The sequence below is a fragment of the Parambassis ranga genome, chromosome 2 (genome assembly GCF_900634625.1).
Source record: "Parambassis ranga chromosome 2, fParRan2.1, whole genome shotgun sequence".
Taxonomy (NCBI): Eukaryota; Metazoa; Chordata; class Actinopteri; family Ambassidae; genus Parambassis; species Parambassis ranga.
This window is the reverse complement of record NC_041023.1, coordinates 20,778,970-20,806,348: the sequence shown is the minus strand read 5'-3', so window position 1 is coordinate 20,806,348 and position 27,379 is coordinate 20,778,970. Positions and strand designations below refer to the sequence as shown.

The 27,379-nt window shown below is 42.7% G+C and overlaps 1 protein-coding gene across 9 annotated transcripts in view; it reads right to left on the bottom strand.

The window, feature by feature from the left end:
* cald1a (caldesmon 1a) overlaps positions 1-26,237 on the bottom strand; it is a 48,197-nt gene extending 21,960 nt beyond the window's left edge. For 7 of the 9 annotated variants that reach the window (XR_003669456.1, XM_028395401.1, XM_028395437.1 and 4 more), the window contains exons 1-2: positions 26,119-26,237; positions 2,322-2,407 (exon numbers count right to left, since the gene is read on the bottom strand). Coding sequence is in view for 8 of the 9 variants with exons in the window: in XM_028395401.1 (XP_028251202.1) it covers positions 2,322-2,398 (77 nt within the window). In the remaining variant the exon portion in view is untranslated. Of the gene's footprint in view, positions 1-2,321; positions 2,408-3,166; positions 3,300-24,847; positions 24,976-26,118 lie in introns of those variants that run through there. The other 2 variants (XM_028395419.1, XM_028395410.1) reach the window with 2 other exon arrangements.
* Positions 26,238-27,379: the final 1,142 nt, after the last annotated feature.

Sequence of the window (27,379 nt, the reverse complement as noted above, 5' to 3'; positions counted from 1 at the left end):
AGACAGAACAAGGAAGGCTTGGCAAGGCTGTAGTTCAAAAAAAGATCTTGTTGAGCCTTCATCACCTGCATGCAAGCGCTCATCCTCACCAGCAATGACACGCATAACACACACACAGCATGAGAACTATTACACACAGACGCTCTCACACAGAAACGCTGTGTCGAGTCCCAGCGTGTAGGAAGCAGCTCATGGAGACCTGGCCAGTAAACACTTAGCCAACAGCCAGGAATTTGGCATTGCTGCAGCCGTTATTATATGGCCCCCACATTCTCCGTCTTCTCACAGCACGCTCGGTGATGGTTGAATGGAACCAAGCCAATGAGACAACATGTGGTTTTGACTAAATCCAACCAAGAGGGGGCATGTAAATATTGATTGTTTCAATATATTGGCAGAAATGGAAACAATGTAGAGATGTAATCTTTCATCAATAACAGGAGCGGCGCGTCGGGCTGCCAGCTGAAATTAATGCTGCTCAGACCAAATAAACAGTCACGAACAAACTCCCACCGAGTTTAAAATATAAACTCTGAGGACGCTTACAACTCTTTTTCACTCTTGCTCCATTTCCCCTTCAGTCAGCTCTCATCTCCTCTCCGTCGTCTCTTCTTTAGTCTACGACTTCTGCCAAATTCCATCCTCTCAGTATAACATAAACACTCCAAAAATGCATAAATAATTCTGGCAGTGGGGGGGTTTATGAGGGGTTTATGCTGCTAACAGAGACCTTCACTTCAATCAGCTATTTAGAGCGCAACTGGAGAAATGAGGCGTAAACTAAAAGACGCCAAGAAAATGATCATTAAATAATTGTTAAACAAAATGTGCAGAGTAATGACACTTGGAAGCATTGTTATGTTTTAAAGGCTGATAGATAGTAAGGCTAATAAAAATAAGACAGTAAGATGCCATTTGCCTGCTGCATCTCTTCTGGCCCTCACCTCCTCACATGGCCTCTGCTCCTGGATTCAGACCACATCTCTTTTAGTAAAGTCTCTTATTAAACTCCTGGGTGCACATTCTAAGAGTCAACGACTTTTGCTTCATCCGCCTCCGTGCTGCCACTTCGAACATCTTGGGCCGAAGCCCCCGGTTCATGGTTTGCATTGTTTTCCACACCTGCCTAAAGCAGACTCCACATGGTTCTCATAGCCTGGAACAACTTTTGCTTCACACCAACCTGACAAACGACTCAGCCTGGTTTTGAGCCCAGGTCCTCTTGCGCCCAAAGCACCAATCATCCCACTCTACCACAAGCCAGAGAATCATTGCTCCATGCTACCATGCGATGACGTCACTAACGACCCGTCGACTACTGAATTAACACTGATGCCACCCATGATCCATGTCTTGAGGCTACATCGTCATTTAATTGCTATTTCAGTACATTCATATTGTCAGTACACAGGACTCCTGTATGTGTGCATGAAGCATGGCTCTGGATATAAACCTAACAGCATCCATATAGCATGCACAACTTGGCAGGCGCATTATTTTCAATGTCTGGATGAATGCTTTCACCCTGGATTTTATTACATAGTGTATCTCCACTATTATGGACATTTTCCTTTATACAAGAAAACCTATTTTGCCTCGAGCGCATGGCCTTGTTCAACACTTCGGTAAATGCCGCTCACGTATTCTTTATGTCATAAAAAAAAAAAGAATGATCAGAGAGGGGAGTCTATGCATTCAGCAGTAGTCAGACCTGCGTCGGCTTGTTTTCTGTGAGTGATGGACTAACTGGCTGCAATAAAAAGCTTCTCAGGGGCAGGTGACCTTGTCCAGTATCTACATCCACATCAACCCTTTTCCTTAATAATGAGGGCTGCGGCACAGTTGAAAAGAAAAAAGCTCTATAAAGTAATTCCTTGGCATGCTATGTATCAAGTTCTCACAATAAACCCCCCTTTTTACTATTTTTGATTACCGCACTTGGCGAGTTACTACTCAATCAATTTGCTGAAATGGACTTTAGTTTAATCAGTTTCTTCCATTGACTCAAGGCCACAGCATCTTGGAAAGGAAATTAGAAAGACGGAGGGCGTGATTGAAGACTAAAAGTCATCACATGGCTTATCACATTTCAAATCAACCTTTTTTTTGCCTCCTTTACTGAGTGATGTTTTCAAAAGTGCCAGCTCCTAGCTGGAGGTGCACTGACAAAACCTGAGCCTCATTACATAACACACACACAGGCTCAGTAGTAAAATCCTTAACGACAGCCCCCCTTTAAATACTGCCTGCACTGCATGGGAATTAGAAAAATCCTGGAGGTGTAATACGTGAATCAAAAAGACGACTGAACAGGGTCTTACCGCTCTGCTTCCAGGCGCATCTCCTCCCGCTTCTGCCTCCGCAGCTCGCGGCGCCGCTCAAAGTCCATTTCCTCCATGATTGTGCCCTGTGGAGTGACATCAGCAAATGCAGATATGTTAATTTACTCAATTTCTGAAGAGAAGAGACAGGAAGAAGGAAATGCATTCACGCCGGTGTCCTATGAGAGCCGAACCATGGTCTCCCTGACATTTCATTATGTTGGTATTATTTCAATTAGCTGTATTTTTCATTATTGCCAGTTTACATTCACTGCTACTTCACAGCAAGCCATGAATGTTATTGTCTTAGTTTTATCTCATCAATAACAACCTCTGTGCTAAGTAACCAAAGAACAACATCAATGGTTGTTTTTGGCATGTTTTTGTCATTTTGTCATAATTTCACCACTATTGAAAAACTTGCTGTTACTATGGTGACCATGGATGTCAAGGCTTTCTGTGACAACAAGGCTGGGGCATGAGCTTTTACATGTTTACATCTTTTACTGTAGAAAAGAAGGAGAAGAGGCCATTACAGGATGTTAACTTCATCACTAAAGAACAACTCTCACTAAAAAAAAAAAACACCCCACGAGGGAACAAGGCTGTGGCTGTGCAGCAAGGCCTGAGACCACCCAGGAGCTGCTGAGCCTCACATCGTACATCTACACTGTTTTGCTAAACTGCCACCAACATCTTCTGTACACTGGAGCAGAGCAGACGGAAGCTAGCAGAGGATGCATGACAGCTGTGAATCAAGTCTCATTTAAACACTACGTGAGTCGGAAAGTTGCAAGTGACTCAGACGATGAGGTGCTTTAAAGAAAGAGCTGTGCCTGTCATACCTTGAATTAGCCTTCAAACAATTCACCATTCCAGCTTCTCACAATGCAGAGACACAATGCAACTGCTTCCAGTCTCCCACAGTCCGGCCTCAGCTAACAGAAAAGGAAAAATGCCTGCTTCTTTTCCCCTTCCCGCTCCTTGTCCCTCCCTCCATCCCTCAGTGACCTCCTTCCTTTTTTCCCCCTCACCCCCCCTCTCTCCCTTGCCCTGGCCCTTATCTCTACTTGCTAACTTTTCCTGTGTTGTTTACAGACATGTCAGAGCTTGGCTAAACTTAGTTTTCAGCTGTGTTTTCTTCCACCTGCAGACATCTGTATGCAGGTACCACACACACTGCATTACAGGAGGAGCAGCACAGGTATGCAGATGCACACATACACAATAAAGACATTCAAATACAGAAGGGATCCTGAAAGCTCTCACCCGCCCCACTGCATCCTCTCCCCCTCGTCTCTCCTCCCCCCCTGTGAGCCTGTACAGTAAACACAGCCTTGCCCCTCCGCTATTACATTCAGTCAGAGAACTCTGCGACTCGGACGGGACGTTCTAAATACCAGCACGAATTCGCTGTCTATGTTTAGATGCACGCTTGGTGTCATTTGTGAAATGGCGGCGAGGCAAATGGCACTTTGCTTTGGATGTGGGGCTATTCATACAACTGTAATTAAGATGAAATGAGAGCAATAACTAAAACCGACAGGGCCTCCAAACATCACCAGCCTAATCACACATACTTCCTACAAGTAGCGACGCCAAGGGAGTCAAACTTATTAGTAATGCAAGCACGCCAGCATATAAATGTGGAGTTATTGTTGCAAATAATGCACGATTTATTCAGCTGAGAGGACAGTGTTTCCATTTGTTGTTTAGATTTGTACAAAAATGAGTTATAGACCCTTCTAAAAACATGTCATTTACACTTTACACACAAAATTATCACTAGGTAAATTAAAATGAAACTGGCTTTGTCGGGATTTGGATGAATAACAAACCTGAGATGATGGGGTTTTTTTTATAAAATGATTTATGGTGTTTAAGAAGGGCTGCTCATTGAATGCAAGGATAAATGCAGCAGTCACTTTGTCTGGCCTCTACATGGAGGAACACCACCAATACAAAGAGAGAGAGAGAGAGAGAGAGAGAGAAAGAGAGACGTAGCAGTGTGTTGTGTACATCAGTGAAGGGACCACCCACGCTCTGCAAGAGCTAACAGAGGAAGAAGAGGAAGAAGAGGGAGAGAGAGAGCGCTCCTTCAAGTTGAGCAACCTGAAGTCACACTTTTGTGACATCATTAGACTTTTTTAATCAAGTTTAGCCTGCCCAAGCATGTCCACTGTGAAACATACTGTCTTTCATCTGTCCATGTATCCATCCATCCCTTCTTATTCTTCTTCTTTTCTTTTCTCCTCCCCCTCTTTCCCCTCCCTCTGTCTGCCCCAGCCTTCCACAATGGCTATAATGACACAGTTACCAGTCAAATTACTACCTGTCGAGACTGCCAGACCCTGGCACAGAACCCGTCTACGTGCCTTAAAAATCCAAGTTGATAATATCCTGACAGCCACTGGGTTTACACCACCTCACAGTCCCTCTATCGTCTCGCAGACTCTTGATTTAAAAGCACCGAAACAATGAGTCGCTATCGGCCAAGATGAGGCACAAAGCAGATCAAGCAAATGTCTGGGAGCAGGGCTGAAGAATAAGTATGAGGCCAGCAGCGCAGCGTCTATTTTTGGCTCTGGTGAAATGTTCCTAACGCTGGCTTAGCATTCTCTGAGAAGAGAGGACTGCAGCTTTTTGGTCAGATTTGTTACTGCGATACTCAGAGCAATGATCCCCTCGCAACCTTTAAACAAACACATTAATCTCCACGTTATGGTTATGGAGCTATGCAAGGAATGCTTCTATTTAACCTCTGATTTTAAAACATGAAAGGGCCCCCCAAATTACTCATTCACATGCCAGTTAAAAGACTCCTCCTCTGCATCTATGAGCATGCAGCGCCTGTTTTGGTTGTTGAATAAAGGGAATTAATGTGTAGATACACAAGTAAAGACTAGCTTAGCAAAAGTTATATGGCTGCCAGCTATGAGGTTGCCAAATAAAGGAACACTGGTGACTTGTTACCAGGCTGAAACAATAATTAACCCCTTATTGTCTAGCAACATAGTCTAGGAATTGGCAGTTGCTATTGCAAAGTTAAGTTTTTTTCTTTTTTTTTACAGTATCTAAGCTGTGTTTGAGAGTATAAATCACAAAGCTATGCAGTATTGTTTATGTTTGCACTTGTGGCTACCATTAGCTGAATTACACAGGTGCTAAAATAATCAAGCTAGCAACCACCCTGTTAGCATTTCGGCCCTTGGTAGCACGATGTGGGACTCCAGGTTAAAAATTCTGACATGGAAAGTGCACTAGGAACAGCTAACATTGCAAACACAAACCACAGGGTTCAGTTACTCTAATGAGAAGGAAAGATGCATTGTTACTGGGGTTGAGTTTATAGAGGTTGGAAATGAAAGGAACAGAGAGGAGTTACTGTTCATGTCGATGCAGTCACAGCTGTGCAGGTGTCCAGATGAGGAGAGGTATTCCAGCAAACTGGAATGTAAAAGAACTGGCACAAAGCCAGGCCTTTCTAGTCTTCGCATCAATGAAAGAAAATATTCTGTCCACCTGCTATGGTGGTTGGTATGCTGGAGAGAGACACTTACACTTACAGTATCCATTACATAGGAGACCAAAAGGATACTGTATAGATTCAGGGGAAATATGCTGTGAATGCTGCACAATTGTTGTGTTCAATATAAAGCCAAAAATCTCTGCAAAAATATACAAAAGGCCTCCAAACTGTGAGAAGACATTTTTCTACAAGCTGTAGAATTTTATGTATTTTGACATCAGCTGTCTGCAGAGATCAATATTTCGTCAGTCAGGATTCAATTCGATTGCTTTTTAGACAAAAAGTTGCACGAGGATGAAAATACTTTGTCTCCACATTCTGACAAATTTGAAGCTTTTATTGTGACAGCAGGATTGCTTCTCTTCGTTGGGGTTTGCCAGACTGGTTTGACATGTTTGATTCAGCCTTCCCTTAGCAATAGCAATGTCTAAAACACAGCTTCTCTGACTCTGTCTGCTAGTACATGAGCCATCCCTGAGAACAGCACAGTGTTTCTCAACAAAATGTATATATTAAAAATAGATATATCAATAGGCTAAATGTATGGAAGTGCACTAGTTTTTTTTTAATAGTTTGAGGCGCATAACATGCATCCGTTATTTGTGCTAGCATTTAGCATCTGCAAAAGCCTGCAGGCCTCCTCACATTTTTACCTGCTCTCACACTAAGCCAGAGGAAAGTGTGCAGGTCCGACATGCATGGCACACACAGAGGCTGAAATTCAAAATGGGGGTCATTTGCATACTTGTGTGATCACATACATCCAGCAAAACAAAAAAAAACCCTGATGATTTACATCTTTCTCTCCTTTGAAAGACATTTCGTTACATTACATTACAGCAGCCATATAAAGATGCTTCAAATATAAGTAAGACCCCATTCACACTGGGGAAATCAATCTGGCTAGAGCGGGATTCCAGCCGTATCTGGATATAGCCGAATAGATCTCAAGCCACCTCTCGGATCTAGCTGGATTGGCATACATCTGTGTCAGGTCTAAACGCAAATGCATCTAGCGAATCCCACTAGCAACGTGATACTTCCGGTTAACAGGGACAGTGTCCAGGTCGCGTACAAAAGGTGTACAAAACCATTGAACTACGACAGCTTTGCCCTGAGTTTATTTTAGACAGTGCTACAAAGGAATAAACTGCTTTATGAATAGAAAAAAAAATGAAAGAACGAGCGACACAGGACAAAAAAAAAATGCACGGCGCATGCACGCATGCGGTCCTACCGAGGCTTGAAAGGACTCTGTATATTACGAGACGCCACCTACCGGTTTGGAGGACAACAAACAAGCCGGATTAAGCCGGATTGAGCGCTGACACACGTGTGCCAGATTTGAAAATAGGTCTGAACATATCCAGCTTAAAGGCTATGCGGATTCAAAGACTTTCTCCAGTGTGAACGGGGTCTATGACGGTTCACTAACACACACAGTGGGATGCAGCTAAAGGAAAACCTGCTGTACAAGAATTAGATGTTCAACGCATGAGAGGGGTGTGCTTCAGCTGAAATAAGAATGATCATTTTATGGTTATTTTATCACACAGATAAAGCTTCTGCAATAAAATAAGGAAGAAGGGGGGAAATAAAGAGAGAGATAGTGAGTGCCTGTAGGTGGCGAGCACTAACAGCTGTTTTGGCTGAGGCTCTGGGGACAGTTTGAGTTGGGTAAACCTAACGTTTTCTGCAGGGCTAAGGAGTCTCCTGAGAGTGCTCTGACAGGGCTGTTAAAATATGTTCAGTCTGCGTGTGACGGCGTGGACAGGCGCATCACGATTAACACTCTTGGTAACAATAAAGATTTACATGTGTAGTATATGAATGACTGCATGCACACTGAATGATTTTACAACTGTAATACTGCAAATATGTGAGTCTACTGCAAGTATATAGAGAGAGAGTGTGTGTGTTTATGGTACAGTGAATGTGTGTACATGTGTGATATCCATCGCCACCTACAGTGCTGTGTTTGGAAAGCTGGCTCTGTGGTTGTGGGTTTCTGTGCTATGCGTCTGCTCTCACACACGTCCAGGCCCGGGCAGCATTAACACGTTCGCAGTCCCAGGATGCAGAACGGCTGTGGATGAGCATTCATAAACTCAGCCAACATTTTTGTTTTCTTTTTTTCTTTCCATCTCAACCTTGTCCGTCATATCAAATGTCTCTTTCTTTACCTGGTTTGTCAAAGCCAGACTGATTCAATCCTAAAGGCTTATAATCTATGACGGGCTAGTAATTTCTTATTTGAGATTATAAATACTACTTGAACAGTGCAAACGTTGCACCACTCCATGTTTCTTATTTTGTTCTTAGTCCAGACCTTTGCCAGACCTCCTTCACACATCACTTTATCAGGCTTTATGTGATGTCATGCTGCATCCTGGAAATCCATTTGAAGTCCACAGAGACTTGATTAATTCTTTATAAAGAACAGTTAACAAATTAGGATGGGCTGGCCAGGCTCCTGATTTGGTGCTGCACAACGCACGAGTTAGCATTAGCTCGGCAGAAACGTTGATACTCAGCTCAGCCAGCAGCTGCAGACTATGTGCTGAGCTACAGTATAATATGAAGAGACGCAGGGTTGGTTGGCCATGAATTAAGTTTAGTACTTGGTTTAATTTTATAGGATTTAACACTGTCAAGCAGCCAAGTGTCTTTCTTTATCTGTGTCTGCATCTATATGCCACAGTGTGAATATCAACCACAATAGCCTCTGCTGTTAGAGCCCAGGTCTTCAGCTGTGACTATATATTCCAGGCAACATATGAGGCGACCAACTGCATCAGAGCTCAGCTCAATCTTAATACCATCTGCTTTCCGCTCACATTCTCTCTCTCTCCTCCAAAACAAATTTACCAAAGTGTGGCTTCGGCACGAATGGGGGAAAATTTCACCGGGCGTGAACCGACGGTATTCACAGGCAAACCCGAGAAGCTAATGCCAACGCAAAAGTCAAAGACAGCGGGATAACGTGATGATGTTTTTGAAGGTTAGGTCAAGGCCCTGAATGCCTCAGATGTATTGTCATTAATACCATAAGATCCAGCGATCAGACACAATCCTCCCTCAAATCTCCACTACAATCTCCTCTGTGCTGACTTTGGCTGTCAGATGGAAGACAAACCAGCGAGGGGAAATTTCACATCAGTGTAAGGGAAAGACCTGAAGGTTAAAGATGTTAAGTTTCCATTTGGTGGAGAAAAAGGAGACTCCTGCATTCCCAGACAATGGTTCACATTCCATAACACCTTCCTGTGCCTTGTGAATCATACACACTGAGACAGACCAACTGAGGTTATCTGTTTACACACACACACACAAAAAAAAAAGCTCAATGAAATACCTCCGATGTGCTGCAGAGTACGTTAGAGGGTGCTAGGAGGCTTAAGTACCCAGAGCAGGGATTAAACAATGACTGAATTTATCACTGAATCAGTGACCCAACAGGTTACAACCAAATTACCAATTAAATACTGAACGCTTTACATATGCAAGCATGCAGCTCAGATCTTAGTCATGTAGGACTGATTTCACATATATTCGAAGAAGCGAATTAAGAGCATCTGTTTTTCATGACAATTCAGCCATTAGGTCTTATTTTTGAAGCTTCTGCCACCATCGACATAAGTCCCTCATTTGCATTTAAAGGTACAGACGCTATAATAGACATTTTTGTGCAGTATTTTGAGCTGAATCTTGACAGACTAATCGTTAGGAGATGTGAGTCGGACATTAAGTTGTTAAAAACAGGGGGATGACGTGGGACCTTTAATGTGACTGGTACAATTATTACCCAATCAGGTCCAATTTACAAAATGATTTCCTGCTTCAGTTGTGGCATGACGTTTTCCCTCCCAACTGCATGTTTTGTTAAAGTTGTGACAATAAATAACTTCTGATTTAATTATCTTTCACACTGACAAATCACTTTTGGACAGGAAGCTGCAGCATGATACTCTCTACATTCCTGTGTTGTCCTGATGATAAAAACAAATGACTCTCTGTGTTGCATTCTTGAATCTTGTGTTTTATTTTCCACTGTCAGCAAGATAACCTTGCTAAACTCTGGACACGATGTTATCTGTTGTATATTTAGACTGTGACTCACTGTTTCTTTTAATATTTTATACTCTCTCATGCATGAGAGTTTCCGCACTGTTCAACAAACGTCAGGCTGCATTAGATCTTAGACCCCGTTCACACTGGTCAAATCAATCCGGCTAGAGCGGGATTCGGGCCGTATCTCAATATATCCGGATAGTTTTTTTATGAGTCTGAATCAATGATACCTGATATATCCGGATAGATCTCAATCCACCTCAGAGAGGTGGATCTAGTAGGATTGGCTTACATCTGGCTCAGGTCTGAATGCAAATGCGGCTAGCGAATCCCACTAGCGATGTCATACTTCCGGGTTCACGGGGACAGTGTCCGGGTCGCATATAAAAGCCGTATGTAAACAACCGTCGAACTACGACAGGAATAACAAAGTTTTTTGAACCAAAAAATGAAAGTGACACAGGACAAAAACAAACGCACGGCGCTCAAACCAAACCAGGTCTGAAGGTATCCAGGTTAAAGGCTATCCAGATTCAATCCTACTCTAGCTGGATTGACTTTCTTCAATGTGAACGGGGCTTAAAGGTACGGTGCCCTTTACTGTTTGTGCAGAGACGACAGCTGAGAACACCTGCACTTCTCCAGCTAGTGTTTCCCTTTAGGCTGTGTGTGTGTTTATATGTCCTTAAATCTCGTGCCTGAAGGTAAGTCACACTTAAATTGCAATAAAAATAATGCCACATCCATCATCTATATCTCAGGCTTTAGCACACAGATGGTCCTTCTTTTTTTTAAAATCGTCTTTATTTTCATTCTGCAGTAGATCTAACTAAATCCAGCCTCCAAATCTTACTTGAAGCTCTTTAAAGTTTACCACTTGAAATGAGATAAATTCTTATTTGTCAGCTGCTGATCCAATTGACCAAATTAAATAACTGCCCGAGAGGAGTCAATGTACCAGTTGGCCAAAAAAGAGAAGGGTTGTAAAACACTGTCTTACTTTTAAATGTTGGTTTTAAGAGGGACATTTGCATTAAGAGTTGGATTCTTTTTGCCAAAAATCATAAATAATGCTGTAAAAAGACAACAGCAGCGTGAGCCAATATAATTCCTCTCCAGTCTTTGACTTTTAAAAGGCTTGTGTCCCTTTTAAAAGTGCACTTTTCTAAATGCTACACCCACAATCAGGCAGAATAGGAGAAAAAGCATTCCAAAAAGCACAAATCCCACACAAAATAGGGATGTTTGTACGGCATCAAAAGGCTACTGCTCTCTGGCAGAGCTCCATATGACCAAATATGGAAGGAAAAAATGCTGCCTTTTCCCGTAACCAAACTGGGAAAAAGAAAAAAAAGAAAAGGGAAGGTTTTCTTGCATGCGGTGTGCACAGCAAGATAGAGCTCTTGCGCTCACTACACAGTGGCCACAGAGTTGGCTTCCCCTCAACACAGCATGACTGATGGTGATGTTGGACCTGCCGTGACATCTCAGCGAACACTGCCGGGCACACATACACACACTTACACACCTGCACGACTCAGGAGTCATGAAAGAGAGAGGCACACCGATCCTTTCACTGTGCTGACATTTCATTTTTAAACACACACAAAAGCTTTCTTCACTTTCACATATGAGCTCTATACCAGAGCCTCGGCAATGCACCCCCCACCCCTGGAAAGGGAACATTCTTCTTGGTGAAAAAAGCAGCCGTCTCCACGCCACGGATTCTGCTCAAGTTAGACACGGTTTGTTTATCTACTATCCCCCATACCCCCCACACCTTTCCTTACTACACGGAGAGGCTCCTGCCACTGCCTGTTGCATAAAAATGTCTATGCACGTATGTCATTTCACAAGAACTTATCAAATTATCTGGGTTTTTCTGAGCTGCCAGCAATGGATGAAAACTGCAGTAAGATGAAAAAACTATTTAAAGCAAGCTAGCAAGTTTGACCTTAGTGCAAAGACCCATTATAGCTTAGCTGTACATTGCATATGTGAATTTTACTATTTTAAACAACCTAAACAGAACAGAAGAAAGTAGGATGAAATGACTACATGAATTACATTTAGCATTAGTTAGTGAAATTAATCTGTATAAGACCATAATAGTTTTTAATTAATTTTTAAATGGATATCTCTTGCTTTGCTGCCAAGCAATGAAGAGAGAAGAGAAAGTGATAAATAAGCCAGTCTGGCTTTCTTTCTTCTTCTGTTTGCTCAGGATCCGGGCTCCAAGTTTTAGCTTTCAGCGCTGCAGCTCTGCTCTTATGTAAGCGTCCACACACACACACACACACATCAGATATTCTGGCCCAAATATCTGCAATGTCAAATAATCTCAATAAATATGCACCCCTGCACTTGACATGTGATATTAACAGTCTGTTGTGTAATTCCACAAGGACATTATAGTCAAGCCTTCATCTTTTTTTTTTTGTCGCACAGAATCAAATACAATGTCTCAACACGCACGCTATCAAGTGCCACAGCAGCATCAAAGCGAGAGTGTAATAGGATCAAACAAGACAGGAGGAAAGTGAATAAATAAAAGCAATTTCTCCACATCATTTTCCTGTCAAAACAAAGCAAAGTTATGATGAATGCACAAGGACAACATCATCAGGTCTCTCAGTACCTTAGGGTGTACCGTGTCATTTTAAATTCTATTAAACAGAGGTGTAAATAAATAATGACGGACAGGTGCTGAATGAAGTCAAAGACAAAAGAGGGGATCTTAAAGCCCTGAAAAAAAACTCCTTAACAGGTTGGTCTAGGGTGCCCCCTGCACCAGCAAAACACGTGACCTGTCATGAATCCCCTTCTCATCCTCTTGTATCCATTTCCAGGAGAAAAGCAGCCTCCTTTTGCTCCTGCAGGACTGCCCGTCCTGACACCTGCCTTCTGTCAGAGTAAATGAGGCCTGGCCAGGAGTCTGTGTCTCCTCAACAGGACATTAATCTGCTACTAGTGAGCTGACCAGGGAGACTAGTGGAACCAGAGTGCTGATATATGGCTGGTCTGAGTCTGAGCACTGCTACTGCCGACACACCGCAAGCAAGAGAACACTTTATCTGCCGACGGCGATAAAGCAGAGTTGGATAAAAACAGAACGGAATAAGCAAGAAAAGTTTTGTCCTCTGCTTAGAATCAGCAACTGAAAGATTATAGTTTGTCTGGCTGAAAGGACCTCAGGCAAGACCCTGAACTTTTAATAAGAGTAAGTCACTCTGGATGTGCACCAAATCTCGGTGACTGCAATGTATAGCATGATCCACAGCAGCCCCACCGCCTCTGGTACACGAGCAATAACATGACATGCTGGAAGCATTATGTGGAACATAAAAATGTATTTCTCATAAAGCTTGAGAGGTTCCGTATGTGTTTCTCCAAAGAAAAAAATGGAAACAAAACGGATCTGCTGAACATTTGTGACAAGCTTCCTATATAAAAAAAAGCCAGGTTTTGGTCGCAGTATGGAAGTGTGGCTCTTCTCCGAAATTACACTCTGGTGAGAGAAAATCAGAAGAACGACAAAGTGAGTGATTTATGTGGCTGACTTGAACGACACTGAGAGAGAATGTATTCCCATCATACCTTACATGGAAATATCCATAAGGGCAGAGCGAGGCTTAAAAAGCATGATGCAATGCCCCCCCACACACTCTGAGCCTGTTGAAAACATGACACAAGTTTGCCTTTTTTGTGCATGCACCACAGCACTATCAGGAAAAAGACAAAGAAAATCCACTTTTAACAGTGGACATATTTATTTAAATCACTCCCAAATGTCATAAATCCTTATCTTTCTTGCCTTGTTTTAACACACAAGTCAGTAAATCATGCCGAGGAATGCCAATGTTTTGAAGTGCACTGCAAGGCTTTTCAAGGGTATTACATGACAAGGTATTTTTCAAAATAAGGGCCTGCATTCCTGGAGAGAGATAGGAGGAGATTAAGGAGTGGGTGGGTGGGTGGTGGGCGAGCAAGATGACCTGACCGAGGAGGTCTATTACTCACACGCTGGATGTGGAGAGGTTCAGTCCAGCTGTATAAAACAAAAACTCACTTTCTTCAGGGAAGAAGCTACAAACAAAACACACAGTGCACAAATCACAGAGAGGTATGATAATAAAGGGGCCTCAGTAGACAATCAGCAGCCTTTAGTGGCACTGAAAGTGACGATTTGATGTTACTTTGCACACATGTTGCACGTTTTTTCATATTAAATAAATTCACTCAAAATCATCTGTGCTAACAAGATTCTGTAAGAAAGGAGAAGAATGTGCGCTTCTCACAGCAGGTAGGAAGCCATGACAGGCTGTTTCCATAGAGGTACAGGAGTCCACAGTGGCTAAATATAAGACAGGTGAAAAAAGTGCTCAAAAATAGCTTAGCAGTTCCATTAGCATTTTTAGTCGTCAGTTATCATGGCATTTTCTCTCTTATGGTTTTTTGTTAGGCAGCAATGAGAGCAGATATTTAAATTGCATTGTATTAATAAAAAGTAGAAATGAAGTCCCACACAGACCTTAATACAACATAAGACAAAAACACAAGCTGGAGTGCAAAGAGCACACTGTGCAGAACAGTTCCACGAACAAGAAAGCCTGTAAAAGACAAAGCCGGAGCATAGCTGCTGACAAAGGACTGCAGAGGTCAGCACAAAACTCAGCCGAGTCCTAATCCCAGTCCACGTACCCCAGCTGACAGATATGATGCCAGGAGCTAGTTTCATTCACTGATAAATGTGAATGTTAATATAACACCCCTGTGCCCTTTTAGTGGTTGACACTAAAAGGGCACAAGACATTTTAACATATCAAATCATTGCGTCGGGATCAGTGGATGCACATTCTCTAAGTGACAGAGGGCTCACCTCTCCTTCCAAAAAATACATTCCACTCTGCTCATACCTCAGATCTTTTCAGGGCTCTGCAGGGCTAAACTTCACAAGCTTTACCAGATCTCATTTTTCGTGCATGGCTGTGCTGGCTGTTATTATTAGCGTGGCAGTCGGCCAGCTTGGATGGGTACACGTCTTCTGACCCCCATCCTAAATCCCCCTGAAGGTGAAAGCTGGGGGTCTTAAGGCCTGGAACATGCTGCACATGAGTATGCGAACGCTGCAAGCTACATACGACTGATAAATCCATGGCTGCATTTTATTGTGTCACCAGAAGCTAGGTAGCTATATAGCATCAGTGTCACAAAGGCCCTGCTGTGGTTTTCCAACTCATCATTCAACAGGAATTGTGTATAACTGTAGACATTGTACCAAGGATGCTGTTTGTGTTGTTATGGAAACACTTATTTGCTGAATGTACCAAAGGAAGACCACCTGAAAAGTGCTCAAACTTAGCATAGAAGCTACCGCCATTAAATACCTGTGGTGCCGATGATACCCTTTCTCACAGATGTTAGTTTTCGTGTGCTTGCGCTGATTCGTTGTTCCGGCCCTGATCTCTGTTTATACAACGTCTTTCGGCAAGTCCAAAGTGACTGCCAATGCACCTGCACTACATACAGAAGTGGCAGAGCAGCTCTTGTCAAACTTCAACAGAATCCTTGTGGAGAGTTACCCCATGTCCGTCTCTGTCTTCTCTCTTTCTGTGGTTATGTGACTTTGGGATCCATTGCCAGAAATTCCAGGAAACCCTAGAGCTTCATGAGACATAACAAAGCTCTCTCTCTCTCTCTCTCTCTGTCTTCCTCCGTCTTTGTCTCCTTCATTGTAGATTACACTTTGTTTCTCTGTCTGCCTCAGCAGGCCTGGAAGCTCTGCAGCTCAGCCTCCCCTGGAGTTAAATGTAATTTTATTTTATTCAGTGGCTGATTGACTCGTATCATGCCATGTTAAACGCTGGAGTTTCTTAATTTTAATGCCTGTGCTAATTCTAGACCACAGACTATTTAGACCATGGAAGACGCAATCATCAGTGAATGCCATTAGCATGATGTGGCATTTACCACTAAATTGAGGATAAAATTCAGCTTCAGAGGTTAATATATGTGTGGTATTTAAGCCTCCTAATTCCTAAATTTATGAGAATAACACATATCTCAGACAGGCATGAAATTGTAAATAATTGAGCAGTGCTCTCAGAAGGCTTCCCTGGTTGCTCTGTTGAGGTTACTGCAAGCTTTTTTTTTAGCTGATGGCAAAACTGGAAATGAGATTTGGTTCACAAAGCACCAGCGTTAAACTGGAATAAATCCAAAATCACAGCCAGCCAGCCACCCCCCAGCGCTAATCTGTCCACGGGGGTTCGCTCTCGTCCACCTGGGTCAACTCTGCTCTCCATCACAGAGATGCATGTCTGAACCCCCTTCAGTCACACAGACATGCACCTACAGACATACCTATTCACCCACCACCCACCTTGTGTTTATGTTCAAAGCTTGAGTGACTGGTATTTCATTTCGTGCTGCCTGGAGCCCTAGTGCACAGTTTGGCTTGGCTAGTGTACTATTACTGGTCATTAAGTCTAACCTGAACTAATAGGGGCCCATTTTCCAAGGTGGTCTCCCAGGTGGCTGTCATAGAAGCGAGTGGCACTGTGGGGCTCGGGGTTCGACTAAGGCACACCGAGTCTCATGAAAAATCTGTTGGGACGCCAGCCAAATCCTGTCATACATGAGACACAGACTCCCTGATAACAAAAACTCATTGTTCAAGTGTTTTGTTTCTCATTAAGGCAGGCTTAATGAGGCCAGCCAAAATGGCCTATTCTACTATGTACTGTATGTCCACCTTCTGAGACATGTCATCCAATGAACCACAAACAGTCCTCCTAAAACCAACCAAGGCCAACATGCCAATGTATTGATATCAGTACATTACTGCAGATATATTAGGTCGGTTACATTGCAGGAACGAACAGGCTGTTTTACAGTTTTTAGTGCCATGTAACGGCTCCTTTAAGGGTTTTCAAAGGGAGAAAAGGACCAAGTACTGATGGAGGGTACTTCTGATAGACGAAAAGCAACACAAAAACTAGCAAACTAGCAAAAGCAAGACACAAAAATGCAGGACAATGGAAGAAGAAATAGACATAGAGGTGAGACAGGAAGTGCATTTTAGTTATCCTAAACTGCAGTTGTTCCTGTAAACAAGTTCCTGCAATGCAAAAACAACTATTGGCATCACTTTACGATCTTTAAAACTACTGAATCCTCTAAAGGAGTCTTGTGTCTCCTGTAATACTCATTACTATGTTCTTATATATATAGTAAAATATATTTTATTCATTTAATGATTTGCAGCTTAATTATTGTGAACTTTTACTTTAATGGATCCATTCTCTTTGTCATGCTTTTTGTCATTATACACGCTAAACGCCTGATGACTTGACTAATCAGGACAAAAATGTTTTAATACAGATTTTGTCGGAGTAAATACATTACTTTTCCCATGTCTGATATCTTATTTAATCATTAAGGTCCTCATATGTTTTAGCAGTGATCTGCTCTGTTGTGACACGTGTCATCATTAATCAGAAGAGAAGGAGCCATTAGTCTAGATGCAGGGGTAATTAATCCAAACTCACACTCCATTAGATGTCATGCTCAATTTGTGCAGAGAGCTGTGTACTACGTAAATAAGCAGAGACTATAGGACCCACGGCCATTATTCCTCAACAGTGTTGGCATCTAAGGACGTGTTCTGGAAAAACATCTATCTCTAAGAAATCTACTAAACTACTGTAGTTCAAGTGGATGTTGCCACATTAAGGGTAGAATAAAACAATCTCTAATAAAAAGGTGTAATCATGTGGTGCTTTTTATAAAGGAAATTTGTGAACTCTCATGTCTGATCAGAAGATAATCTGAGACATATCTCAGTCATTAAAAAAATGTGACTGGACTTCAGAAATAAAGCCAAACCATAAGCCTCCAACAAGGTTAAACTGCAGCAGGGCATAAAGTATGAATCAGCCCTTACTTTAATAAGTACCATTTGGCTGTCACCTCGGCAACCGTGGAGCTGCTCTATTACAGTAAAGCCCCTCCAGTACAGAGCTAGGGTTATTCAATAAAAACCTGACTGAGTGTTTCTCCCAATCACCACTGGCAGAGCTCTGATGAGGTAAAGGGCTCTCCTATGCCAGCTTGTGTCCCTGCGGAGCAGTGTCTGATTAAAATGGTTTTCTGAGGCCATATTTTTGTTCTCCTTGTCCCAATGCCAGACCTGAGAGTACTGGGAGAAAAAATTGACAAATTACCTAATGCACACTGAAATGAATCCATGAAAACAGATCTAATCTATAAAGGCCTTTGATAGGTAGATTGATGGGCGCTGAATTCCTACTTTTTTTTGAGAGGTGGTTTGAGGTATCCATATCTCAAAGATACAGGAAGAGAATGTTGAACGTGTGCCTAAACACACACTACATTGGAAACCGGTGTTGAGGGAGGAATGGGCTCTGCATCAGCTATTCTGTGCTTTTGATCTTCTGCCTTAATCACTTTCACACACACACACACACACACACACACATCTTTTAACCCCCCCTCTTCCTCCCTCACGCCAACAGGGCAGTGACATGTGAAGTGGAAAGTAATGGCAACAGCGGAGCGGCCCACTATAAGCGCCGGCTCTCCTGCTCCCGTTCCTCTTGCCTTGCTTGTAATACATTCCTCGGCAATCCTCAGAGGCTCATATGTAAATGCCTGAGTATGCTTCTGATTAGGAGGCACAAAGAGTACACTCTATAAATGCACTCTTAAACAATTACCACTGCTCCCAACTGCAGCCCCCGACACAGACCTCAGACTGTGCTGCTGCCTGACTGGACTGTTCAGGTGGGAAAGCTGGATGTGGATCATTTACAACAACGTCTGAGTATAAGTGCTACATTAAGAATGGTCTATTATTGAATGAGTGAAATTTTATTTATTGAATTAATTATGTAAGGCTGCTTCATTTCTATCGATGCATGTGTCATTATTTCTATAGAACATTTGAGCATCTTTCAGCTGTTTTGGTTTTTCAGGTATAAATGTGGTTCTCTCCTACATCTGGTTGTTTTTTTTTTAATTATAAAAAAACCCAGTATACACAATCTGCTAAGCACCAAACAAGCAACAAGCTAATGGGGCCTTTAGATAGTAGGGCTGCAGCAACAAAATTCGTAGACAACTAATTTAGTAGTCGACTGGTGATATCATTGCATGGCATGCAAGTGTAACGCATTTGAAGTGAGGAATGCTTCTGTGGCTTGTGGTGTAGCAGGATGATTGGCACTTTGGGTGCAAGAGGTTCTGGGTTCAAAACCAGGGTGAGCCAGGGTGAGGTTGTTCTAGAGTCCATGAGAACTGTCGGTGGTGATGCGTGTTGTTCTGCAGATGCGGGAATGAGCGGGCAGACACACATGCACCTACGCACCTTTTTTTTTTGTTAAAAAACAAAAAAACAAAAACCTGAACCGAAGGCTTCGGCCCAAGATCTTCAGCTTTATACATCAAAGCAGCAGCACGGAAGGGGATGAATCAACGACTATTGAAATAATCATTAGATGCAGCCCTATTAAATAGTAAAAAAGACCAACTAAAAGCCCCACAAGAGATGGTAGAGACCAAAACAGCTGAAAAAGATAAATATTAGAATTTCTGGTCGCTGAAACTACAAATGAATGTAAATATATTTGGTTAGTAACTTTATACTAACACATTTGAAATTACAGCTAGTGGCCAGGGAATTTATGCAGGTTAACAGTACAACATTTAATGCCTATCTGTTGTAAAATTGTTTGATGGTAAAAATAATTGTTAGTTGCAGCCTTAAATACCTCTGTGAAACCCGTCTCCTCAGATTTTACACAAAGACTTGAAATAAATCTTTAAACGCTTACAAACTGGTTGTAATAATAAAACAATCTATGAAACTCATCCAAAGACTTGAAACAGACCTCTGACTCATGTGAATATCCATGTATGGACACAATGATTGTTTTATGTGTATGAGGTAAGTCCTCGCTTCCATCGTTACCACATACAAACTCGGCCTGGCCAGTTCTCACTCCCAGCGATGGCACGCGTCCAGCGCGGACTCTCCAAGCTGTCCTTCACATTCGCCATACACACACTTCAGCACATTCAGCACCTTCGCAGCCACAAGCATAAATCCAACATGCCTATAACTGACCCGCACACTGCCCTGTCTGTTTCCCCCATGCGATTCATAGAGTAGTTAACCTTGCTAACTGTGTAAACACATGACCTCACCGGTCATGTGTTTGAGTCGAATGTTATTTTTCACACATTCCTCTGGGATTTACATCACCTTATTACCTCCACGTTCTCTTAATTCCCCTATTACCCCTAAAACATGGGACTTTTTTAAACGGTGATTTAACAGACTTTTGATTAGGTATGTTTGTTTAGATTTGGGACTCTTTAGAAGGAAGACGAAAGGCTGAGAGGAGAAAGGCGGAGAGGAGAGGGGAGGTGAAGAGAGGACAGGGGAGGGGGGATGGAAAGTTGGCAAAAGAGAAGGAGCTGGGTGAAGTGTGAATGAACGTTATAGTAATCATTTCTTTTCAGGAGAGAAAAGAGCTGAGGTGGAGTGGGGGGGGGGGGCAAAGCAGACATGTAAGGTGGTTTCTTTGCCACAGGGACACAATAAGCACGTCTGAGGTCCCAGTGGGAGAACGGCGAAAGAAAACACCAGGCCAATCAGCTAACAGAGACATTTCCTGTGCTTGTTTTATCAGATGAGAAGAAGCCCAAAGGCTAAATGTCCCCACTCAACAAGGTTGTACACTTCTCAGAATAACCCGCTTTTGGGGAACTAAGGGGAGAACATGCATCTTTGTTGGATGACATCAGAAGCGCTGCTTAGGAGCACTGACCTCACTCTCGCACAATCAATCATCCACGAAAAACCCATGAAATGTAGAGCACGTGAGCAGGAGAGGAGGTTTTACCTTTTAAGATATAAAGCAAAGGCTGCCTCATGAATTAAATCATCTACTTTTGTTAGAGATGAAGGAGTACAATAGTTTTTATAGCTATGAAACAGAGCTTGGCATCTGGCAGCTAGCAGATGGCAGACCAATATGCCAATTACCAACACTGACATGCCATACTGCCTATTAGGCAATCTGGCCTTGAGTGATCTCACTTTAAAGTCAGAAACCGATAGGAGTGAGGGGTTGATCTAACAAACCCTATTCATCAGAGTGTGACTAAAGCCCGGAGGAATTCAAACACAGGTCGTTTGTGCCCACATGACTGCTTCAGACAGCAGAATCAAAGTTTAGAAAAAAAAAGGAAGTAAAGATACAGAACCTGGGATAAAAACTCTTTATAATCTGTGGCTTGGATATGGCTATGTAAGACCCCGTTCACACTGGGTAAATCACTCCGGCTAGAGCGGGATTCGGGCCATATCTGGATATATTCGGATAGTTTTTTTCTGAGTCTGAACAAAGTGTATCCGAATAGATCTCCAGCCACCTCTCGGAGGTGGATCTAGCCGGATTGGGTCAAATGTGGCTCAGCTCTGAACTCAAATGCAGCTAGCGAATCCTGCTAGTGACATGATACTTCCGGTTTACGGGGACAGTGACTGGGTCGCGTACAAAAGCTGTATGTAAGCAATCATCTAAGTACGACAAAAAGAATGAGCAACACGGGACAAAAACATGTACGACGCATGCACACACGGTCCTACCACAGCCTGAACGACTATATTACGAGGCACCACCTAGTGCAGTGGTCCCCAACCACCGGGCCGGGGACCGGTACCGGTCCGTGGGTCATTTGGTACCGGGCCGCACAGAAAGACTGAGCAAAACATATATTATTCATTATCTGAGTCTGAAAGCTGTTTCATTTATAAATCGATCAGATTCATCCGCCTGTGCCTTTAAGCACCTGCCCAGACGCTTGTCTCGGTCACGGGATACGGCCCCCAAAATTAAGCCCACAAGCAGCAAAAATGAATAAAAAACAAACGTCTTTGGAGAGCTTCTTCGGAAAGGGGAAAAGGCCTAACGAGGAGACAGAAGAAGAGGAGCCTACCCCTTCAAAGAAAAAGAAACCCGCATTTAAAAGACTATATCAGGAGTCTTATTTAAAATACGGATTTATTGCAACAGGTGATTCTCACACACCAAGTCCGCTCTGAGTGATATGTGGCGACAGACTCGCAAATGAGGCAACGAAGCCTTCAAAACTGCGAGACCGAGCACCCTGCATTAAAAGACAAGCCATGGAAGAAAACATGAACAAGAACGACTGAAGCAATTGATGACGGCCAAAACAAAATTACGGAGTGGACTGGACATAAGAAACACACTTCGGGTGTCATGTCTCCCATTATCCCTAGATGGGACCGCCTCATTGCTGAGAAAGCTCAAAGGCCCCCACTAATTAAGCATAAGAGTAAGTTGTCTTTGTATGCACTTTTTTTTCTGTGCCAGTCCGTGAAAGTATTGTTTTACATGATACCGGTCCGTGGTGCAAAAAAGGTTGGGGACCGCTGACTTAGTGGTTTGGAGGACAACAAAGAAGCCGGGTTAAACTGGATTGAGAGTGGACACGTGTTCAGATTTAAAAATAGGTCTGAACATATCCAGCTTAAAGGCTATCCGGATTCAATCCTACTCTAGCTGGATTGACTCTAGTGTGAATGGGGTCTTAGTGTGGTTTCATTAAATACGGCTTAATTTGGTGGTGAATCTATTATAGGCCAGGAAAAAAAAGAGGAGAGCAAGAATTCTTCATCACACAAGAGACAACTAGAGTCTAATTGTACAGTGAACAAATGCCAGAGCACTGTGCTACACCCCCACCCCACCCCTACACAACTGTTCCATGTCAGCTTGGCTGCAAAAACAGAAACTAAAGTTAAATTACACACAGAGAGCTTTCATGGCTTTTTAACATAGCAAATACCAAGGATTTTCACTTTACAAACATTTGACACCATAAATAAACACCATCTAAGGTTTCACCCCCTTATGTGACTTCAGAAGCATATCACACGGTGACCGTCGTTACCCAGTGAAAGAGTTAAGAATTCTTTCTCCTCTAGCCCGCCATCTGCCTGTCCGTCCAAGCTCAGCATATTATACAACTTAGTGTGCGGTTCTGGATGCAGCGCTTTCAAATTACATGCTATCGAATTCAAAGGCAGGCAGAACAGAGTACACTGTGGGGCTAGAGTCCAGGGCCAGAGTCCCATGAGCGCTAGCTGCAGCACGTCAATCACAATTTTCTTTAAATGAGCTGAACCCTGTCCTACTCCTGCTGTTGTCCAGAAGACACAAACCTAAAACCTAAACTGACTTTATTCCCAGAAAAATGGTGCACAATGATGACAAGGACATCATTGATAAAACAGCAAGTACTCATTTCACCGCCTGTGGTGGTTCTGCAGGCCCAGTGAGGCCACATCAATATCTCAAACCCATATGCTTAGAACAAACAAATCTGCATAAAATTAAGCCAGTGGGCAAAAACACTTGAACACAGGAAACATGCTTGACATAGTTTCACTGGTCCGTTATGAGAAGGAACCAGAAAATAGCTCTGGCACCTGCTGTGCAGAAACAATGTATGTTTGGACGGACATGTCAGCATGCGATCGCTGGAAACTGAAGCGCATTTGGAAAACCTTAACACCAAACACAGTTTAGGTAAACATCTATTTAAAAAACAGAACAGAACGGGCCGATCATTTGTGTTAGAAAAGTGCCTCTGCCAGTTTTCCATTCTATTCCAATTCAGTTGGCCACTTGGTTGGCTGCCTCAGCTCAGTGGTGGTAAGAAAGTATTGCCTCGCAAGGAAACTCTGGATTCCTGCTTTGGAACTTGATACTGTGGTGGATTATGAAGTATCTAGCATCAAACTATAACAATGCTCTGAGTGTTTGTTGACTGTGATGAGAAAAAGGCACAATAATCCATCTAACTTTAATCAGTCAGAGGCAGCACGGAAACAGAGATGGAGAGAGAGAAAAAGCATACAGTAACTAGAAGCCTTCACCGCACTGCGCAGTCCAGAGCCAGACTCCGGAAATGCATGGCAGTGTTCCCTACATCCTGCCCGCCCAGCCCTAACCCTGGCCCTCGCTCTCGCCCCACACTGCCAAACCCCTGTTATCACTCTGCGCAATTACCTCCAGATTCTTCTGCACCCATATCATATCATGCCAATTATAAAAAACCCCTTCTAAGTACAAAGCACTACATGCACTTTAGCATAAAGCCTGCAGTTCGTGTGTGTGGAAATAGATATGCAAGAATGTATTTGTGTGTGAACAAGCCTATAAAAGCTAAAAAAAAAAAAAACTTCTGGAGCAAGGATCAGTCTACACTTATCTTACAGAGTGCTACAGTGAGATATAGTTATACATAGTGGGGGTACAACCATTGTGAGCTGTACTGATGTTACTGGGGATGTGAGGAAACTACAGAAAAATAAATATCTAAAGGTAATAACAGCATGCTAGCAGTGAAAGCAGCAAATAGCCCGCTAAAGCTAAATGACACAAAAACTAGGTACGAAACAACACAACAGAACTTAAAAATGTAGATGAATCATTGGTTAAAGCTGCTGTAATGAATAAATAGAAAAATAGTCTTTATTCAAATAAATCATTAGCTAAAAGGGCTAAAATAAGTTAGCTAAATGTTTAATCTGACCTGTTAACAGTAAGCTCAATAGATACATAGTTTAATTATTAACTAAAAGTAGCCTACAGACAGTAAATAAACATTAGTTTAAATTAGGATAATTATAAATATTTACAAAAGTTACACTACTCAGCTAACATTGATAGATTGCTAACTGTGCTAACTGCTAATTATGTTAGCTAAGCTATGTAAACTGTAAGCTAACAGTAGGCCAGATGATTTAAATACCTAAACAATGTATAAATGGTTGATAACCAGCAAAAAAATGTGGAATAGTTACCTTGAAACTAAAAAATTGACAGACTAGCTGACTGCATGAAGACGTGTTCCAGGTATGTCCAGAGTAAAACTGACTGGGAGCTGTTATTGAACAGGTTAACTGTTAGACAGCACTGCACTGGAGGACTGCTCTGCTCTGCATTCCAGAGGTGATTCCAATCATCTGTCACCAGGTCGGGTCTGCACCTTATAAGGAGCGCAGGGCATTCTCCACGTGTTTTCCCAAACGCTGCACGACTTATCAGATAGCTACAGTTTCATGGACAATTACTGCGCTGTCTGCGGCCCGAAAGCATCCAAGAAGCAAAAAAAGAAAAGAAAACCTACAGATCTATCCTCCGCAGCTTCCTCCAACCTCCTCCATCTGCCATGCCTCCATTTCACAGTTACTATGTAATAAATCTGAGATCAAAAGACTTTATGCCTAACTCAAGCACAATGAGAGCTGAAGAGTTTTTTTGCCTGAGGGTTGGTGGGATTGGAAAGAATGTGATACCTTGAAATGATGAAGAGCGAGAGATTCATCAGAGAGAGAGAGAGAGAGAGAGGGACAGCCGGTCTGCCCTGTGGCTTTGTCTGCAAGAGATGCTGGATGTGTTAAAGGTTCATGCACCAAAAGACAATTTTACTCTGTATCTCAACAAAAGCATCTTTAAGAGGCATGTGGGGTGTTGCAGCCACATGAGGCCCATCCTATCTTTGAACACTGTCAGATTTCAACTGGATTTAGCCACACTGTGCAGTTTTGGGTCATAAGTGCAACTTTCCTTTAAGAGGATGCTGCTGACAGAGGAGCTGGCAGGATGAACAGGCCGACAGGAGCAGCCATGGCCGCTCTGTCTTCCTGCCTGAAATGTTCAGGCTGCAGCTGAGTGTCATGTCAGCTACTGAGGCGATGAGGAACTTGGCTGGGCCGGGGTTTGGATACACCCTCCTCCTCCTCCTCCGCCTCCTCCCTTCATACTTTGTTCGATAAGAATCAGAAACAGTGTGGCACACCGCAGCAGCGCACATATGCATTTTGTTTAAGACACATTTACATGACAGCGACAAACAAAAGTTACGCACAAAGTCTACAATCGTGACTTTACTTAGTTTGGAGTATTGGCGTGGAAAGCGCACAAAAGAGGGAGCGGCTTACAGCCAGCACACTCTGGAAAGTGTGCAGCCTCTGCGCAATAAGTGCAGATCCGCTCTGATAATCTGCCTTCATCACTCCCTGCAGCATCCTGAACTTTCCCGCCTGTCTGATATCAAAGTTTTCGCGCTTACCTGCGGATCTTATCAAAGTAGAGCTGTAGAGTCGAGTGAGAGGAGAGGAGAGGGAGCCAGTCTGCAGTCGGTCCTCCGCTACACTCAGTGATAAAACCGAGCCGAAGCCCCGTCCAGGCCCCTCCCTCTGAGACAGGATCGCACATCCACTCCTGGCTGAGTTCGGTCTGCTGTTGTGACGCCAAGTCACCGCTGCAGACTGCGCTCATAAAGTCCAAAAAGGTCCAAAAATGAAAAAATTAAACTTGTCAACGCTGAGAAGAGGCTGTGCAAAAAAAAGTCCAATATCTGAACTGACTTATAGGCAGAGAGGGCAGCTTCCAGTTAACCCTCTGTGGGCCCGAGAATAAAAATGATCAGTCAAGGGACATCAGAGCTAATGTTCATCTGAGACATAAACAGTGGTGGAGGAAGTACTGAATCTGGGAACTTAAGTACAATTACCCAGCAACATATATACTTAAGTAAAAGTAGAAGTGCTACATCAACAATCCTACTTAACTAAAAGTCTTAATTACCTTTAAATGTACTTAGTACATAGTATTAAAAGTACACACCAAAGGATCAAAGGATCTGAGCAGGTTAAAATAATCAAAAGAAATCAAAGAAATCATCTTAAAATTAAAATGGACAATGTGTAGTTAATGTACATTTTCAGTCCAGATGCAGCTATGGACAGGTCTGTGTGTCATGAGGCAGGCTGTGGGCATCAAGTGAACAGACAGGCTGCTAATAAAAAACAGGCATTCAGCATTTTTACTGTGTAAGTATTCCTGCTGTAGATTAATGTTAAGATTGATGTTAATCAGACATTAATGGATGGACCTGTGTTAGCAGACAGTAGCTAACTAGTAAGCTAACTGAGCCAGAGCAGCATCATGACTGAGGCTCATTATAGAAACACAGCTGGCAGCGTGACACCACCTCCATGCAGAGTCTTACCTCACATCAGTCCAGCACTGTGTTCATCAAATGTAACAAGTAACTACAAACACTGTAGAAATGTAGTGGAGTAGAAAGTACAGATAATAGCTGCAACATGTAATGGAGTAAAAGTATAAAGTATGGACTATTATTTTTACTTAAGTAAAGTATAAATACATAAAAAATTACTTAAGTACAGTAACAAAGTACAAATACTTAGTTACTTTCCACTGGCTACTATGTGCTATAGCTCCTGATATTTGCAGATGTTGCTGCTCCAAAAAGTTCATTTTCTGTATCAAAGTGTTTGAACATGTGTGGCTTATCTTTTAGGGTG